Source organism: Sceloporus occidentalis, unplaced genomic scaffold (genome assembly GCF_023333645.1).
Source record: "Sceloporus occidentalis isolate IW3139 unplaced genomic scaffold, rSceOcc1.0.p SCAF_8, whole genome shotgun sequence".
Taxonomy (NCBI): domain Eukaryota; kingdom Metazoa; phylum Chordata; class Lepidosauria; order Squamata; family Phrynosomatidae; genus Sceloporus; species Sceloporus occidentalis.
This window is the reverse complement of record NW_028316988.1, coordinates 42782508-42800809: the sequence shown is the minus strand read 5'-3', so window position 1 is coordinate 42800809 and position 18302 is coordinate 42782508. Positions and strand designations below refer to the sequence as shown.

The 18302-nt window shown below is 44.3% G+C and overlaps 1 protein-coding gene across 2 annotated transcripts in view; it reads left to right on the top strand.

The window, feature by feature from the left end:
• Positions 1–18302, top strand: part of LOC149308773 (vascular endothelial growth factor receptor kdr-like) — a 93877-nt gene that overhangs the window by 63947 nt on the left and 11628 nt on the right. Inside the window, exons 17-27 of one of the 2 annotated variants that reach the window (XM_089536437.1) lie at positions 2706–2841; positions 4272–4376; positions 6730–6843; positions 7000–7088; positions 7747–7912; positions 8713–8810; positions 9635–9757; positions 10417–10528; positions 14343–14442; positions 15482–15587; positions 17807–17931. In XM_089536437.1, coding sequence (XP_089392563.1) covers positions 2706–2841; positions 4272–4376; positions 6730–6843; positions 7000–7088; positions 7747–7912; positions 8713–8810; positions 9635–9757; positions 10417–10528; positions 14343–14442; positions 15482–15587; positions 17807–17931 — 1274 coding nt within the window. Of the gene's footprint in view, positions 1–2705; positions 2842–4271; positions 4377–6726; positions 6844–6999; positions 7089–7746; positions 7913–8712; positions 8811–9634; positions 9758–10416; positions 10529–14342; positions 14443–15481; positions 15588–17806; positions 17932–18302 lie in introns of both variants that reach the window. The other variant, XM_089536436.1, reaches the window with a different exon arrangement.

The window sequence follows — 18302 nt, the reverse complement described above, 5'->3', positions numbered from 1 at the left end:
CCAGCCTTTTAAGGGGTTAGGAATGGCTCTCCTTTGGAGCTCACTAAGTTCCTTTAGGATTGCCATCTTCTTTAACATCAGGGAGGTAGTCTATTTGACAAATAATGGTCTGGGCATTTTGCAATGATGGTTTGTGCCTTAATAGTTTATCTTTCTAATGCTCCAGGCTTAGAAATGGGCTCGCAATTTAAGCCATACGTTGGAAAGTTGTGCCCCATGCGGCACATTTGACCCATTTGACCCACTGAATCTACTGCTATGACTCTTGAAGCCCCTCTCAGTGCACCAGAGACTCAACCCCTCATGTTTGTGTGTGTGTTTGTCTGCATCTGTGCATGTGATTACAATATTGGGGCATTTATTTGCCTGAAAAATATGCAAAGAGCCCCCCAAATGCTCCACGCATGATGTTCCCAGAGTTTCCAGCACCAACAAATACCTCTATTTCCACCAGTCCTTCTCAAAATGGTGGCACCAAGTGATACAAGTGTCTCTTCTGGTTGCCATTTTGGAAAGGAGCAAAATGAAGCTAGAGGGAATAGAGCCAATGGAGCATGGCAACATGGGGGAAAATGGCCCCTGGATCCCATGCAGTTGCCCAAATCAATACCATCTAGCAGCCCAAGCCTCAAACTTAGAAAGTAGGTCTCCTTAAACATAGTATTGCCCACAAATAAATATTTGCAGATGATATGTAATGTCCAAGCAAGGTTGATAACATGAATGCGTGCAAACATGAACATATTCCAGGTAGGGCTTCCTAGATAATTGTTCCAAATAATTTGGGTAGGGCTTCTAAATAAAATTGTTTGGGGCATATGCTGAGTCCAGAGCCACATGAGACCACATGTGTTGTGTGTGTTGGGGCATTTTAAAACTACCATGGTGTCAAACTGCATTATTTCTGCAGTGCAGATGCAGCCTGGGACATTCTTTTAAAGCGATGGGAGTAAATTGTCAATGAGTTTCGGCATATCTGAGCTCAGGAGGGGCTTTGTAGTACTAAACAGATGAACATAAATCTAGGTAATCCTGGCCAGGATCCTGCCCGACTTACTTGGGAGTGAGCTCAATGGATCTATGGTGGAACTTTGGGCTCTCATGTGTAGAAGGTTCCAGGTTCAACACTCACTATCTTACAGGTAGAGCCAAAGAGAGGCATTGCAGACCAACGCAGACAAGGCTAGGGATAAGGCAGCTTCTGCATTTATCTCTGGATAGATGCAGTTTTGCTCCATCAGCTGATCACATCTGCAGAGCAGCTGAGAAAATGTTTCAGGTGATCTCCAGGTCCAACTGATTGTCTTTTTGCCATTGGGAAAGATGGGTTACTTATATGAGTTACTTGTCTGCACATGATAAAGAAGAAAATGCATTGCATTGGGGAAAGATTGAAAGGTTCAGTGCCTGGGAAAAGTCCTCTTCAATCTCTTTTGAGCGATCCATTTGCTGACATTCCAAGAAAAGCCTGGCTTGTCCCACATTCTTGAAGCCTCTGTCGATATTCTTGCAATCCTGGCTGAGGCTGCAAAGTTCGTCTCGTTTCCACGACTCCTTTGCATCTTGGCTCCTCTGCAAAGATCCCAAAGGCTCCTCGAATTCCTTGGAAAAATCTAAAAACGATGACAGGAGAAAGGAGCATTTTTGTTCTGGACCCAACCCAAAATGCAGTTCCATCAATGGCCCTTAATTATTCACACAGTTCTTCCCATGTTTGAAAGTGCCAAAAGGAAAGCTTAGACCAGAGTATGCCTTATTTGTCCCTAAGAGATTGGAAACCACTATTAATCTAGGACATTTATTATTATGATGATATGAATGTCCATGCAAGACTTGGGGCCAGAAGTCTTTCACTCGGACTTGTTCCAGCTCACACTCCGAGAGGCACTTTTTATGATAACAGGTTGCAAAGAGCAACCTGTTATTTCAGCTTCTATTGTCTTTCACTGACTGGACCCTAAAACCCGATACAATGCAGTTGCCATAATTTTTAGTTACATACTGTTATTAGGGCCACTCTGGCACCTACTGCCAATCCTTCGCTTAGCAGAATAAAGTACGTTGATCCCACTCTGCAAAGGAGTCCCTAAAAGTTACTAACACAGCATAAACTTGTCCTGAGTTGTCTGCTCACGCATGTCTGCGTTGATCATTTGTGGCATATCAATGGCTTACAAGGAGGGGAAGTAAACCCAGTATCTTCCAATTAACACATGTGTCTCCGCTGCTTATGAGCACTTGACAGCCCCATAGGTGCTCAATGCTGCCAAGATGCAAAAAGCATCGTGCTGAGAACTCGCCATTTCCCCATCCGTTGCTTAGTGGCATGATAAAATCTGGCATGCGCTGCCGATGGAGACGCTTGCTTTGCCAAATTAGGGGTGGAGCGGGGCATCAGGACACTGACACATTTCTGGAAGTCTGTTTTTTCCAGCTAAAACATGTGGGAAAGTGGCTGGAAAAGTCTAAATCAGTTGATGAATGGTGAGTCAACTCACTGGTAAATCCCATTGATTCAGTGGGTATATTTTAGCAAGCACTAGGGTTTAGGACATGAAATTCTTCAGTGGTTGTGCAACAGTTAATTTCCATGGCATGCAACCAACTGCACATGCATATCTCCATGCACAACCAAGAATGTGTACTTGCATGTGCAACGGGTTCACTCATTCGTTAAGTGAGGACTTTCCCCCCATCCATTGCAGCCGGATGCCACAGACATTAAAACAGGGTACTTGTCCATCATAATGGATCCCGAAGAGATGCCACTCGATGAACAATGCGAACGTCTCCCATATGACAGCAGCAAATGGGAATTCCCAAGAGACAGGCTGAGGCTGGGTAAGTGATCCCTTTGCTTTCATTTTCATGCAGCCGATAGATCTAGGTCTGGTGGAAGAACTGACATTATGCCCCTGAACATCTCTGGCACAGATACAGTTTTATGAAGAAGGTTGGGACAAGGTGGACAAGTTATATTTTAAGGAAATGTGTTCTCACAGCTGGTCCTTGCCTTGGGGAATCTCAAGAAACACAATTTCCTTGGAAACCATTATTCAGGCAGTCATATTTTACATTGCAGTCTCTCCCAAGTGGAGTCTGTCATCTTTGGGGGCAATGGATGGCTTCGTAATAGAAGAGGAGACACAGGCCACTATGAAATCACCCATAAAGTCCATAAATGGGATGAAATGCCGGTGGAGTAGCAGCCGTAGAGAATCATTACTCCCTTCATTCCGGGAAATCATTATAAAGCCCACCTTATTAGGTTCGCAACTCATCAAGTTAATGTCAGTGTTTGACTTAATGTATTTGCCTAGAGAGCGTTCAAGCCAAATTGGTTCGGCGAATGGGAAAAGCTGCAGCATGCAACACTTTTAAGCTAGCACCACGTTTGCAAGGTCTTGTGAATGCAATCTGAGTTCTGGGTCCCCTGCGTTGTGCTGTTCCCTCTGGTGTGACTGTATCATCCCATATGTCCATAAATCCTTGCTGGTTTATACATATGTGTCGGCGTGTGATACAGGCCTTTCACAGACTTCCAGTCTCTGCTGCATGCGACGGAGGCTCCAATGTTTTGCACAGCAAACAACGCACGTTCTTTTATATCTCCAGGGCTGTGTGTACGTGGCGGTTTGGTACAGAAAGGCACAAAACATTCTGCTTGGGAGAAGCAGGTTTTCAAATGGCCCTTAGGGTTAGAATTGAGCACTTCCAAAATGTCTGAATCCAGTACACTGGGCCCTTGGTATCTGCTGGGGTTTGGTTCCAGGACCCCCTTGGATACCAAAAACGTTTTGAGATGTGCAGATGTTGGGCAAATGTTGAACAATATTCCCCCCACTCCTATTATTTGTCCCAACTTTTGGGAAGCCAATTTTTCTGCCAGGAAATAATGGCAAATATTCTTGCCATCCCAAGGATAAGGATCTCTATCCAGCAATCCTAACAATCAAACCTGATCATTACCAGAAACAGAGTAACATCTGCTAAATGAAGGAAGAAAGGAATAAATGGGGCATAAAGGAATAAATTGCTCCTATCTGATGCAAAAGAAGGATTATTCTCTTTTTTAAAAATCCAGAATGTATTCATTCTCAGTGCAACGTATTTTGTTGCAGAATTTGATTGACTGCAATTCAGATTTCAAACAATAGTAACCATGGCCTGTGCCTGTATTAAACGTGCCCATGATCAACACAGCCCTGCTCCTATCTGTTGCAAACTGTGGTCGGTTCTGTCTGGCTCACTCTTTCCTCTTGCTTCTCTAGGTAAAACTCTGGGTCATGGTGCTTTTGGGAAAGTGGTGGAGGCGTCTGCTTTTGGCATAGATAAATCTTCAACCTGCAAAACAGTGGCAGTTAAAATGCTTAAAGGTACACTTCTCGGAGACTCTCAAAAGCCTGCGGTCCTCCAATTCTCCAGCATGGAGGGAGGGAGAGGTTGACTTGATGGTGCATGGCCAGAAACACAGGGCTGCTGCTCAAAATGGAAGCTCTGTGTCAATGATTTCCTTCCCTTGTCCTCCCTTACACTTGCCCTGCCACACTGCAATGTATGTCTCCTTGCACTTCTCTGTCAATGATTGGAATGTGGGTAGGAAAATGCACTGCACTGATGTCCAAATTAAGTGTCAGACCTGACTTGAGTGCACACCATCCTTAGTTCCCAATGAACTCTTAACACCACCATGCCTTCCTAAATTTCACAGGACACATGTATCTGAGCAACATTTGAGTATGCTTAAGATGGCTAAAGTATTAATGAGGAAGAACACACAAGCTAGAAGAGGGTGCTGCAGTTTGCTTTTGCCTGAGTCTGCAGGGAAGGGCGAGACTGTGCTCCCTCCTCTCTTCCCTCCGGATCGTTTGCAAACTACTTTTGCACTATAAATTCAGTTTGCAGCAAATGGAGTAAGCTGAGGATGAAGTGAGAAAGTAGTAGGAGGAGAGAAACTGGGACATTTTAAAAGCTGCTGAAAAGGGGGGATAGCAGAGGATTGCCGTATATGCTCTACTGTAAGTCGACCTCATGTATAAGTCAGGGGCAGATTTTGGAGCCAAAATCATGGATTTTGATATGACCCATGGATAAGCCGGTTCAGGGTTTTGTTTTGTTTTGGCGGAGGTTCAATTTTTTACTATCCTTTTTATATTTATGCATGAGTATATGCAGTAATCGGGACTGTCCTTGCCAAATCAGGGCTGCTGGAAGGATGCACACACTTTCTGCAGGGTCTCGGAACAATGTACCCCTTGCACCTCCAATGACTCCCCTTCTTTCTCGATGTAGAGTTTTTTGTGCCATCTGGTAATTGTGGGCACAAAAGTCACATTTTGTCACATTTCGGGCTGCTTTGGTGTGGGAAGGGGTTTGTCGAAACTAAAAGTGACTTGAAATCACCTCTAGTTTTTTGGGGGGTGGAAGGCTTTGGGGTCTAAAACTTCTCAGAATGATGAAATTAGCCCCTTCAGCCACTCCAGGGCTCAAGAGGTCTTACTACGTCAATAAAGGGAAAATACTGGGAGATGCAGGAGGGGTGCATGGCATTTCTTATAGATCCCATTAGGAACTATAGACGTCTGTCAGTGCCGGCTGTGTGGGCTTGCCAGACATATGAGAGCAATTAGTTAAGAGCAATTAGTCAGCTAAACAAGGCTTATCGACAGGTCAGGAATCATATGGGGGCTCCATATTCCACCCTTGATTCAGAATCAGGTCCTAATGGAGATCAAGCCATAGGTTAGGAGGGAAGGAGATCGTGCCGCATAATGCAATTTGATAATCTAAAATGGGATACGAACCTTGGCTCCTGTCCCTTCAAGGCAGCCAGGAGTGATGTCGAAGGAGCAAATTGAAGGCAACAGGCTTGTCATGACTAAAATGAAGGAAATCTTTTACTTTTATTATTCTTTCCAAGGTGGAGGGAGACCTGGGCCTTGCAGTACCTCCTCCTAACCTTTACATACCAGGCCTATGCAGAGGAGTCAGCGCATTTGTCTGGCATGTCAGCTGTCTGGAGTTACTGTACTGTAATTTTGTTTTTTCATTTTGATTTTAATTTTGGTACGAAGGATTTGTCAAACTCCGCAAAGTGACAGTGCTGATTTATTCGTTTGATTCCCAATCCTCTGTGGCTAAGTCTCGTTGCTGGGCAAGTTCAGTTCTATTTTGGCTTGACACACTGGACGTTTTGGACACAATGTGCCCTATAGGTAACATGTGGCCCCTGGGTCCCACTTTTATGGCCCTCACTGGTCTCCAAAAGCTGGTGTAGTGGTTTGAGCATAGGACTTAGAGACCAGGGTTCAATTCCTTATTTGGCCATGGAAACCCACTGGGTGACGTTGGACCAGTCACACTTTCTCAGCTCCAGAAAGGTTTGCCTTACGACTGCCATAAGTCAGAAACAATTGGACATAGCTGATCCATACAGCCTCATAGACCTCTAGAGAAAAAGAGTTTTGGTAAGAGAATTCATGTCACTGCTAGGAAGAAAGATCTTAAAGTCCAGATCTTAAGGTCAGGGCAGGAAGCCATTCCTTGTCTGATAAGAAGATTCCTGCACCAAGATACCAAAGGGACCTTGGATGGACTTTGGTCTTTCCCTTCCAGCCAGGTTCACAATGTCATTTTATTTCCTTTTTGAGTATAAACAGGATTTTCAGTCCTGCCACCGACAATATCCTGTTGTGTAAAGACGGCTTTGTCCCGTTTTTCCTCAAGCAGAGTGTGCAACCACCAACGAGTGCAAGGCTCTGATGTCCGAACTGAAGATCCTCATCCATATCGGCCATCACTTGAACGTCGTCAACCTGTTGGGAGCTTGCACCAAACCAGGAGGTGAGCCGCTGCTTGTTCCTCAGTGTTCATGCTTTTACAGGGGAAAAAGAGAGAGGACTGATCCATGCTTTTATAAATGATGAATGTAAATATATTGGGAGAGGGTCCTTGTTCCACCCTGAAATCAATCCACAGAGCTTTGATCATGTCTTGCAGGTCCTTTGATGGTCATAGTAGAATACTGCAAATATGGAAATCTGTCTAATTACCTGCGAGGGAAACGCGGAGACTTCATTGCAAGCAAGGCAAGACGTTTCACTGCTCGCATGGGCCTACCTGGGATGGCATCCTGATGGTGACCTACACTGGCGTAAATTGCTTGATTCCTGCAGATCACACTTTTGGACCAGAAGCAGAGTTCTGGGTTTAGGGTTGCAGTGTGCATTGTGGTGCATAGTGTGCCCTTTGCACACCATGCATGGATGTACATTGCACACTGTGCATCATGCACATCAATCTGCATAGTTGTTGCACAACTGCTTGTTTATGGTTGTTGCAGTAATTCATGAAGGACATGGTGTTGCAGAAATGCCATGTAACTCCACAAGCACAAAGTTATGCTCCATCTCTTCGATGTGGGATCACGGTCACTTTTCTCATGCTCACAAGTTTTCATTTGTAGATTTTTTTTTATGGATCAAAAAAACATATTCCCATTATATTTTATTCTAAAAGCAGACTTTTTTTATTTTATACCATTTGATACTTTCTAAAGCCAAGGATTCCCTACCATTGTTGGAGTCCAAAGGTTAACCTCAGTCTGATTTGTGCATTAATCCAGGAGCGGGGGATCAACCCTGTTCACTTTGAAATGCAGATGGGATAAAACCCACATCCATCCTTATACCCCATTCACACAGAGTGAGTAGTAGATACTTTTTAAATGGATTTTTGCCCTTCCAGCCACAGGAAAACTTGGACCCGGCTGAGAAAGGGCTGGAGGAGTCCATCAGTGATTTAACCGAACTGATCAAGAGGCGCCTTGAAAGTGTGGCCAGCACCGGAAGCTCCGCTAGCTCAGGATTCATTGAAGACAAGAGTTACACAGACTCCGAAGAGGAAGAGGAAGGTAACTAAACAACCATTGTTTTAATTTTTACACAGCTTTGGAGACTAGCTTTCTTCCTTGCATGAAGGACAGGGGGATTGTAAAGCCCTCTCCAGCTTGGTTTCAGGCTGTGTGAAATATCTCCTAATGTGAATCTGCCCAAGGTGGCTTGATGTCCTTTCTGCGAAAGAGGGCAAGGCACCACAAAATGCGGGACATTCCAGAAAAATGTAGGAGGTTACAAAATAAAAGCTAAAAACACTACTATAAATGTAAATCCATGCTTCTTAGCCATGCTCAAAATGAAAGGCATTTCGGGATTCCTCCTAGACAGAAGGTTGAAATGTAGGACATGTCCTGGAAAAGGAGAATGCGTCTAGTCAGCCTAAATATGCCTGAGTTGTCAGCTCCCCACTTTCACAGACACATTTGATGGAAAGAAGGGAGAAGGCCCTTTTAGTAGTTGCTTCCAGATGCTGGAATTCCCTCCCTAGGGATGCTGAGATGGCTGTTTCCTTGTTTACGGACCATAACTCCATCTATGAACCTGCCAAAATTTTGAGATCTTTTGAGGAGCAGCCATCAAGAAGACCTTCTCTCTGTATCACCACCATTACAGATACATCTCTTGGATGGAAAAGGACAAGGCTTTCTTGTTGGCTGCTCCCAGGCTCTGGAAATCTCCCTGTAGGGAGGCCATGATGAGTTCCTCCTTGGTGTCTTCTTTCTACACCAAAAGACTTTTCAGAATTGGCACTTTATGGTGTGCCGTTTTGTTGCTGTTGTTTTATTGTATTGCATTGCTGCTTGTTTTCTTCTAGATGCTGAAGACCTCTATAAGCGTCCCTTAACCCTGGAGGACCTGATCTGCTACAGCTTCCAGGTGGCCAAAGGCATGGAGTTCTTGGCCTCAAGAAAAGTAAGTCTTTCTGTAACCTTTGCAAGTTCTGGGTGCAATAAATGGGTGGAAAGGTGGCACATGGGCTACCATGCAACAAGGAGAGATTAGGCACATTGTAATAAAACAGTCAAGAACATACCTTAAAAACTGTAGTATCTAGAACACACCTAAAAACTAGGATGATGATGATGATGATGCTCACAAACCTGGTCCTTTCCAGGAATAGCACTGTCATGAGTTAACAGAAATGAATTATTTTTCAAAAGCAACTTTCCAGATCCAGGGGTGTTTCCAATCTTGCTCCACTCCCCACTTTCGGCCCCATCAGGGCTTCAGCAGCAATGGATGGATGTCCCCTGCAGCAAAACCCTATTGATCCTGACAAGAAAAATCAATGTTAAGATGAATGAGCCCAGTAAGACATGCCTGGGATTGGTTCAATGACGTTTTGGGGTTTGCCGGCCGGGGATGAGAATCGGAAAAACTCAGAAAAGTTTCACTGGTCGAACTGAGGACTCAAGGGCTATTCCCACTGAAGAGTATTTAGAAATTCAAATATTCTCATTTCGAATTAAGTTATTTATTTACGTTTATTGTTTAATATATGGCACATTATTATTGTTGTTTTGAATTCTTCTAGTTCTAAATGTTAAACAGGTCAACCCACTAGGTGACACTGGGCAAGTCAGTTCCTTCAAAGAAGGTGATGATAAACCTCCCCTCAATAAATGTTGCCCAGAAAATCTCATAATAGGTTCACTTTAGGGTCACCATAACTCAGAAATGACTTGAAGGCACACAACAACAATCATTTGTCCGTATCTATTGTCGTCTCCCTCCAGTGCATCCACAGAGATCTGGCAGCCAGGAACATCCTTCTCTCCGAAAACAATGTGGTGAAGATCTGCGACTTTGGGTTGGCCAGGGATATCTACAAAGACCCCGACTATGTGCGGAAAGGCGATGTGAGTGGAACGGTTGCGTTGGCTTCCTTGGGTTGTGGACATGAACTCCACTTGGGGCTATTCTTGATCCTTGTGGCGGCTGAATGGCACCCATGTCATTAGGTTGGTGAAGGTGCTTTAGATATGTGACCAGGGTGGGCAACTGCACAGGGGCCAGAGGTTATTTTGTCATCCACGCATTGGGTCACACCAGTACATTTCAGTGTGGCCAAAGCAATGCAACACTGTAAATTGGCCTGACATTTTTAAAGGGGGGCGTCTGAGGGCTTTGGAAGACTTTGGGGGACTTCCATAGCCATATTTAGGGGTCCCAAGGGCCACATGTAGCCCATGGACCACACTTTACCCACACTGCTTAAGACCAAATCATAAAGGTGCTATAGAAGTTGCTGAACTTCATCCCCATATTAGCACTGTAAGTTCTTTTAAACCAGTTGTCGCCAAAGTTTGGGGACCTCCAAAGAAGGAGTGTCCATCATATTCCAAGGCAGTCTATCCCACTGTTGAACAGATCTAAGAGTAAAGGAGGTCTTTCTAACATTTAGGTGGAATCTTGCCATTTGGATCCATTACGGCATCCTCTAGTCTCTGGAACTGGATATATCCATCATGAATCATTATTAACATGAATAATGGGTGTTGCTTTCTTCGTTTCATAGGCAAGGCTTCCACTGAAATGGATGGCTCCAGAAGCTATCTTTGACAAAATCTACACGACCCAAAGTGACGTCTGGTCTTTTGGTGTGTTGCTGTGGGAGATATTTTCTTTAGGTAAGCTTGCATTTTACTTGCATTTACTATTGCATATAAATCAGGAGGGACTCTGCTTCAGCCAGCGGTTGCTCTCTGACAGACGCCGAAAACAGCCGATGGACATTTTGGCCTAAAATGCATGTTTGCAAAGCTGCAGTTGACGTTTTACGATGATTGAAGCTGAAAGACGTTGCGGAAAACTCTAACCTTGTCTTCTCTGGATTAAAGCTGTTTTGACGGAGCAGAAAATCTCCCTGTCAAACGATCATTCCCCATCGGCTGAGGAGGTTCAGTGCAGAGGCTGCCCGGCTCATGAAATTGCTTGTTTCAGATCCCAACGCTGATGCCTTCAATGTCTGACATTAGGGGGGGAAATCATACCCTCCAGCATTTCATGGATGGAAACTGTACATTGGGTCAAGCAGCATCAGAGGATGGTCAAGATGGCAAAAGTTATTAATGAGGAAGGACTAACAAATGAGGAGAGGTTGCAGCAGTTTGCTTTTGCCTGCGCCTGTTGGGAAGGGCAAGTTTCTGCTCCTTCCTCTCCTTTGCACTTTGGATTCAGGACAAAGGCGTTGAATAGGACATTTTAAAAGCAGCTGAAAAAGTGGGACAAAATATTAATCAGGACTATCCCTGCCAGATGAAGATAGCTTGTTATGGTGGGGGGAAAAACCTTTATAACAGATGGGAAATAAAAGATTTCAGCCAATATGTTCACATTTGCAGCATCCCCTCCTTGCTCTTCAAGAAGTCCTTCTGCTATGATGACTCTAAAAATGAATCACTCACAAGATTCCATGTTGAAATGCACAAAGCGAGGCCAGATTTTGCATATTCTTTTGGCAGGACAAAAGCAGAAAGAAGGGCTTGTGCAAGCCACAGATTCTTTGAGACTGAGATATCCATCCTTTGCTCAGGTCGATATCCAATTCAGAGAGGCAAGCCCTTCTAAGAAGGTGGAATTGTTTGGCGCAGTGATTTCCAAAGTTCATCCCTCCAGCTGTTTTGGGCTTCAACTCCCAGAAGCCTTGGCCAACTTGGCCAACAGTCAGGAATTTGGGGAGCTGGAGTCTAAAACATTTGGAGGACCAACGTTTGGGAGTCAATGTTGGTCCTTTTGGTGGCCTATGTCAGTGTAAGCAACCTTTCCCCAGCCGTTCCACGTTTTAGGAAATTGCACCAGGGTTTTATCCTTATAAATAATATAATAAATAAGAAATGTTATTTATATGCCGCCTCTCCCGCAGGATCGAGGCGGCTTACAACCTCGAGTAAAACACAGTATAGAATACAACACACAGTTAAAATACATCCCATTAATTCCCTCCCCCATCCATACTACAATAAAATATTAAACAATCAAAATTATTATGCACACGAAAGCCCCTAAAAACACATAAATGAGATTTAAATTGATCATAGACAACTGTTGGAAAGAAACATGTAGGCGGATCCTATTGATTCAATGAGTCTAGTCAGACTAACAACACAATTCTGGCCTAGACCTCTATCCTTTTTGTAAAGAGGTTTTAATAGGACATGGGTGGTGAGAGATTTCTTCATACAAATACTGATATTCCCAGAGGGTTTTATATTGTTATTTTTAACTTGCAAGAATTTGGTTTCATTTTGAGAAAATTTCCTCTCCAAACCCAAACGGCTGGGTTGTTCTTTCAGCGGAGGAATGTGCTGGATCGCACCTTGTCCTGGCTCCAGCGCAACTTCCAATACTCTCCTTGTGAGCCCTGCTTTCCTCTCCGTGGGTTCGAAAAAGCAAAAGTTGTCCTTCCAAAGAGATGGGAGGATCATCCAGGCATGTCCTGGGCTTGGCTCCCTCTCCTTTGCAGCTCACAGTTATTGATTTAATGGGGGAACTGGAGCAGCAAGGGAACCCGCTTCATACAAAACTTGTGTAGATCATTAAAGAACCAGAAGGCAAAGGCAAAGGCTGGCCTTTGTTTTGGGGTAAACAGGGGCTTCTTTCCATAATTGCTGTTTTATGGAGCTATGCCAGTTCACGGACTTTGCAAAAGAAGAAAAAAATTCCACCCATTGAAAGCAAGCAAGCAAGCAAGCAAGCAAGAAAGAAAGAAAAGCACTTTTTATGACTGAAAAAAGGAAAATGCTAAAATAAATGAAGCAGATAGTTGCACATCCCTGCTTTTTGTGCCGTCAAGTTGACTCTGATTTATGACCACTCTATCCAAAGGGATTCTTGGCAAGGTTAATGCCAAGGAGGTGCCTCTGAGGCTGAGAGAGTGTGGCTCGCCCAAGGTTTCCTAATGGGTTTTTGTGGCTGAGTGAGGATTTGAACCCTAGCCTCCTGAGTTTGCTGCGTTTACCCTGCTTTGAAGGATCAGAATCAGATCAAAACCAACTTCGATGAACATTTAACCCGATCTGCAATTTGAAGCAAATTGTAGTGGGAATGAGCCCTTATTTTCACCATCTGAATAACCCCAAGTTTTTTTGTATCTCATGCCGACAAGGACCAGGTTGTTGTTGTTGTCCTTCTTCTTCATTCATATGTTGCCTTCCTCCCAGCAATGGGACTCAAGGCGGCTGACAACAAGCCTAAAACAAAACAGGTTGAAAATTCTACAAATCATCTGGAAACGTATCCATGCCATTTCAAGAAACCGTTCTCCTTCGCCTGTCTTCCCATTTGCTCTTCTTTCTCTTGGTTTCTTGGTTTCCTCCCAAGCATCCTGGGGAAGCTGGCATGCCAAAGCGGGATGAAAACAGGAAACCAAGCAAGACGTAAAAGCGTACAGGGATTCCTCGGCGCCTGACCTTGGATGCAGATTCCATTCAATCTCCCAAATTAAAACCGGATTATGTGTCCTTCCAAATGATTCCTCGGGATTCAGGGAGGCCAGATTAGGAGAGGAAAAGAGCTTACTTGCAATCCCTTTGGAGAACGAAGGAGCCTGAAAAGCGCTTGGGAGGGGTGTTCATACTTCTGCAGTTCTGAAACAGAAGAAGTGGTTCTTTCAGTGTTTACTGGAGAGGGTTAGACTTTTCTCTGCCCTGACAGTCCTATTAGTCCGGTTGGTTTATCTGTGTGCTTTTTAGCTTCCTTGTCATATTAATGCATCTGTCATTCCCAGCAGCGAGTTGCCTATAAGGTCTCTAAAAAGATGGAGGTGTTCAGGTGTCGCATCTTCCCATTCATTTTCTATCCAGTCCCTTTTGCTTCTCTGTTCATGTCAGGAAACGCTTCGGGAAGCTGGACCATAGGCCTCTGTTGCCTTGGATTTGCTCCCCAGGGAACATTTTGGGGAGATGTACTGACACACTCATTTTCCTTTATGTGTCTCCTGATATTCTGTGTGCCAAATGTCATCAAACAGGCATCTTCCAAAATTCTGGGATTCATTGCCACCAGAGAGGACTGTGGCTGCTAGCTCATAGCCTCCAACTGCCCCAGTTTGCCAAGGAACAGTCCTCTCTCGCTTTTTGGCATCTCACTTTTTCAGCATAGGTTTTGGGTTTTTTAACAAGATTTGTTCAAAACCCTTTGCCTTCTTCTGAGGCTGAGAGAGTATGACTTGCCCAAGGTCACCCAATGGGTTTCTATGACCAAGCAAGGATTCAAACCCTGGTCTCCAAAGTCTTAGTCCAACACTAAAACCACTACAATATGCTGGCCTTTATATACATGTGTTTATCTTACAGCAAATGTTTGTGGATGGATGGGAAGCCTAATTGCTCAACTGCTGACCCATCTCCTGCAACACAACTCACTAGACCTTGCAATATGGACATAACTTGAGGCACTGTGTGATCCTTGTTATATCTGTGTTGTGTCCTTGTGTGCCTGCAGGAGCCTCTCCGTACCCAGGGGTCCAGATTGATGAGGACTTCTGCCGACGTCTCAAAGAAGGAACCCGGATGAGATCCCCAGAATATTCAACTCCAGAAATGTAGGTGTCCCACCCATAGATACTGAAATGCTTAGATCTGCTTCTCCTTCTCCTGAAACGTTGCACTGATGCCAGGATCTGTTCCCTTGTTCCTGTCCTTCCTGGTATCTTTATAGACCTCCCCTGATTTTTCTGACCAGAAAACTGTTGGTGTCTTACACAGTGTACGGCCCTCAATGGAAGTGGATGGACTTTTTTCCTTTATGATGAATGTCCGCATCCAGTCTGAAAACAGTTTGAGCCATTTTGGAAAGTAAACAGGACAGAGCCAGTGTTCACCGAAAGCTCCCCTTCCTCACCATCTCATAAGGAGCAAGGGTAGAATGGCTTGGTCTAAATGCCAGAATAGATCTGTCAAATCCACTGGATTTATCCATGTCTTGACTCCTTCTTTATTTGCAAGGCTGAATGTCGTACACCCCTCAAATGTGACTCAGGGCAGATATTTACAGACCCCATTTTTTAATCGAATGTGCCATTGTGCTCAAGATCCTGTTGGTCTCCATCATATCGTATTGTTTTTCTCCATCGTATATAATTCCTAGGGAGAAACTGTTAAGGAGGTTATTGAATACCTGTCTGGATGGGTTATCAATGGAATATTTATTGCAAGATCGAAACCCGCATATTACCAGGCTAATGGCCAATTTTTTGGTGGAGGCAACAAGCTTATGGCTTAAATTTCATAATAACGATTTTGGGGGTTTTTGGTATATGTATGTTGTTGTATGCCTAATAAAATTTGAATGAATGAATGAATGACTCAGCATTCAGCAAGTGATTATATGGGTCTACTCTAGTCAGGACCAACGAACAGGATTCCAGTTATGGTTTTAATGTTTTAATGTTGACTGTTTTGGGCAACCCTGATGTTGGGTCTCAGCCCAAATATTTATTTATTTCATTTCTTCATCTGCTTGTCGGTTATTAATTTTACTCAGATATCCACATTAGCATCAGAGCAAGTAATGGAAATGAATGCTTGCCATTCTGCTTTAAAACACATATCTTTCTTTGCTGTTTCTTGCTGCACCGACAGTTACCAGACCATGTTGGATTGCTGGCACAGCGTACCGACAGAGAGACCCAACTTCACGGAGCTTGTGGAGCGTTTAGGAGACCTGCTGCAGGCCAATGTCCAACAGGTAGAGTTCAGAAGAGATATGAGAAGCTATGGCCCACAATGCATTTCGTCCTCAGGCCTCACTTTGTGGCCCCTGAAGATCTAACCCACCCTTTCCAATGTATACACATCCTATTTCTTCCCAAACTTTAGCATGGTTTTGGGCCATAGTTTTGGGCCAGCTAGGTGATCACAGATATATTTCCTCTTTCTGTCTCAGAGGAAGGCAATGGCAAAACACCACGCACAAAAATCCTGCAAGAAACCCCCATAATAGTTTCACATTAGGGCCACCCTAAGTTGGGAATGACATGAAGGCATGCAACAACTGCAACTAGCCTTAGAATCATAGGAAGAGACTGCAAGGGCCATCCAGTCCAACCCCATGCAGGAAATCTAAATCAAAGTATCCCTGACAGATGTCCATCCAGACTCTGTTTAAAGACCTCTAAGGAAGGAGACTCCACAGATATTTTAGACCAGAGGTTGCAAACTTGGAGCCTTCTAGAAGTTGTTGGGCTGTATAACATCCATCATCTCTGGCCAGTAAAACATCTGGAAAAGAGGCATGAGAGTTGTAGCCCAACAACATCCGGAGGGCTACAGGTTGCCCACCTCCTACGCTCAACCAGGAGTCAGAAGAAGGTAAATCTGGAGTGATCTGCAGCGGAGGTGGCAAGGATTTCTGGAACCTATTGTTCCACAAAGAAGCATCTGAAGGACTCTCAATGACAAGAAGAGCATTTCAGTATGCTTTTGCTTGAGAGTCCATTTGTTAATTGAAAGTTCATTTCATTGAAAGTTATATCATAGCAAAGCAATACAAAGGGGTGGGTACTGCATATGTTTTCCGGAACGAGGATCTAATTTCACGAACCCAATTGTATCCATCCATAACAAGTGGGAAAGTCAAGTTTAATGATTCCTGAAAGCTTCATTTGCCCTCTGGGGGAAGAATGGGCTTTTTATCATACAAATAGTTTTAATTAGTTTTCAACATCCGGAAAGGGAGTATCAGGTTTTCTTTTACCCTTACCCTGAACACGTACATGCGCCGAGCCGTCAAAACCCATCATCGCTTTGAGAAGTTTCCTTAAACATAAAAGGCTTTTGTGCGCCGCAGAAAAAGAAAAAGGGCCATTATATAATTGCCTGTTCCATGACAGCTTAATCAACGTTTTCCTCTTTGCTTTTGCAACAGGGCAGTTATATAATCTTCACTCTCCAGGTTCATCCTCTTGTCCCTTTGCACTCAGCAACACAAAGGAAACTCAGTGGAGCTCGAGTTTAAGGAGACCTATAGTTGGAATCCCTGCAATGGCCAGCGGGAACAAGAAAGCATGATGATAAGCGATAGGACCATTAATTCAAGGCCTGGGGAGGGGTGGGATTTTCAAGTGGCTTGAAAGGATGAAACCAAGTCTGATTTCTACTCACTCTTAGCATTCGCTCCTGGGAATCCAAAGCTTTGGAAGAGAGGTAATGGATTTGGAAGGGAGGTCATGGATTCTGCAGCACTTGTGGTCTTGTTAGGTGCCTTCAAGCTGACTTTGACGTAAACCTGTCATAAAGTTTTCTCAGCAAAATTTGTTCAGAGGAACTTTGCCATTGCCTTCTCTGAAGCCGAGAGAGTGTGACTCACCCAAGATCACTTAATGGGTTCTCATGGCTCAGCAGGGATTTGAACCCTGGTCCTCAGAAGACTTAGGGCCCGAAGAGACAGGCCAAAATAAAGCTGCTTCGGGTCACTTTGGAGGTATGCTGTTTAAATGACACACACATCCAAAGAGGCCAGAAGTTGTGCCAAAGCTGTGCTCCAGTCCTTAGGACTAGAGCAAGGCTTTGGCATGTCTTCTGGACTCTTAGGACGCATGCAGCATTTAAACAGCATACCTCCAAAGTGACCCGAAGCAGCTTTATTTTGGCCTGTCTCTTCCCTCTTGGTGGGATTGCTTAAGAAAGGACTTTGCCCTTCTAAGAGGAGTGTGCCCTTCCTCTAAGGATGAGAAAGTGTGACTTGCCCAAGGTTACCCAGTGGGTTTCCATGGCTGAGCAGAGATCTGAACCCTGGTCTCTTAGGGTCCCGGTCCAACTGTGAGACCTCTATACTGGGTCTAAGACACAGACTGCAAAAGTTTCATTTAGGGCTTCTTCCAAACACATTGGGTAAATGACAGTCATGGACGGCTTAAGCTGAATAAAAGGAATGAGTCTTAGTTCCCCATCTTTTCTTGCCTGTAGGATGGGAAAGATTATATCCCCCTGAACATCACATTGTGCCCAGATGGAGAGTCCAACCCCAAGATCTGCATCTCCGAAGAGAATGTGAGCGACTGCGTCCAGCGCTGGAGCACCGTGGAAGCCAAGTAAGGAAGCCTCCTCCATCAAAACATTCATTTATTTTCATTTCCGGGTTCTGCTTTGGAAGAAGATTCCAGCTGGGTCTTGGTTTCCTCTCACGGGAGGCTAAAGGCAAGGTTTGCGTGCTGTTTTGTTGTGGGAAAGTGTCACTCAAGTCTACAGGACTGCAAAAAGTCAAAACCCAGGATTGCAAGGAAGTGGAATGCATAACTTTCTGATAGGCAGGACGTTCTTCAAAACTTGTACGGTTTTATTGGGCAGGGAGCTCTTAGAAGCTGCTGGACATGGGTTTTAGGACCACTACCATCCCACCAAAAGAATACCAAAACCCATGGATTCTCACCTCCCATTATATACAGTGGCATAGTAAAATGGT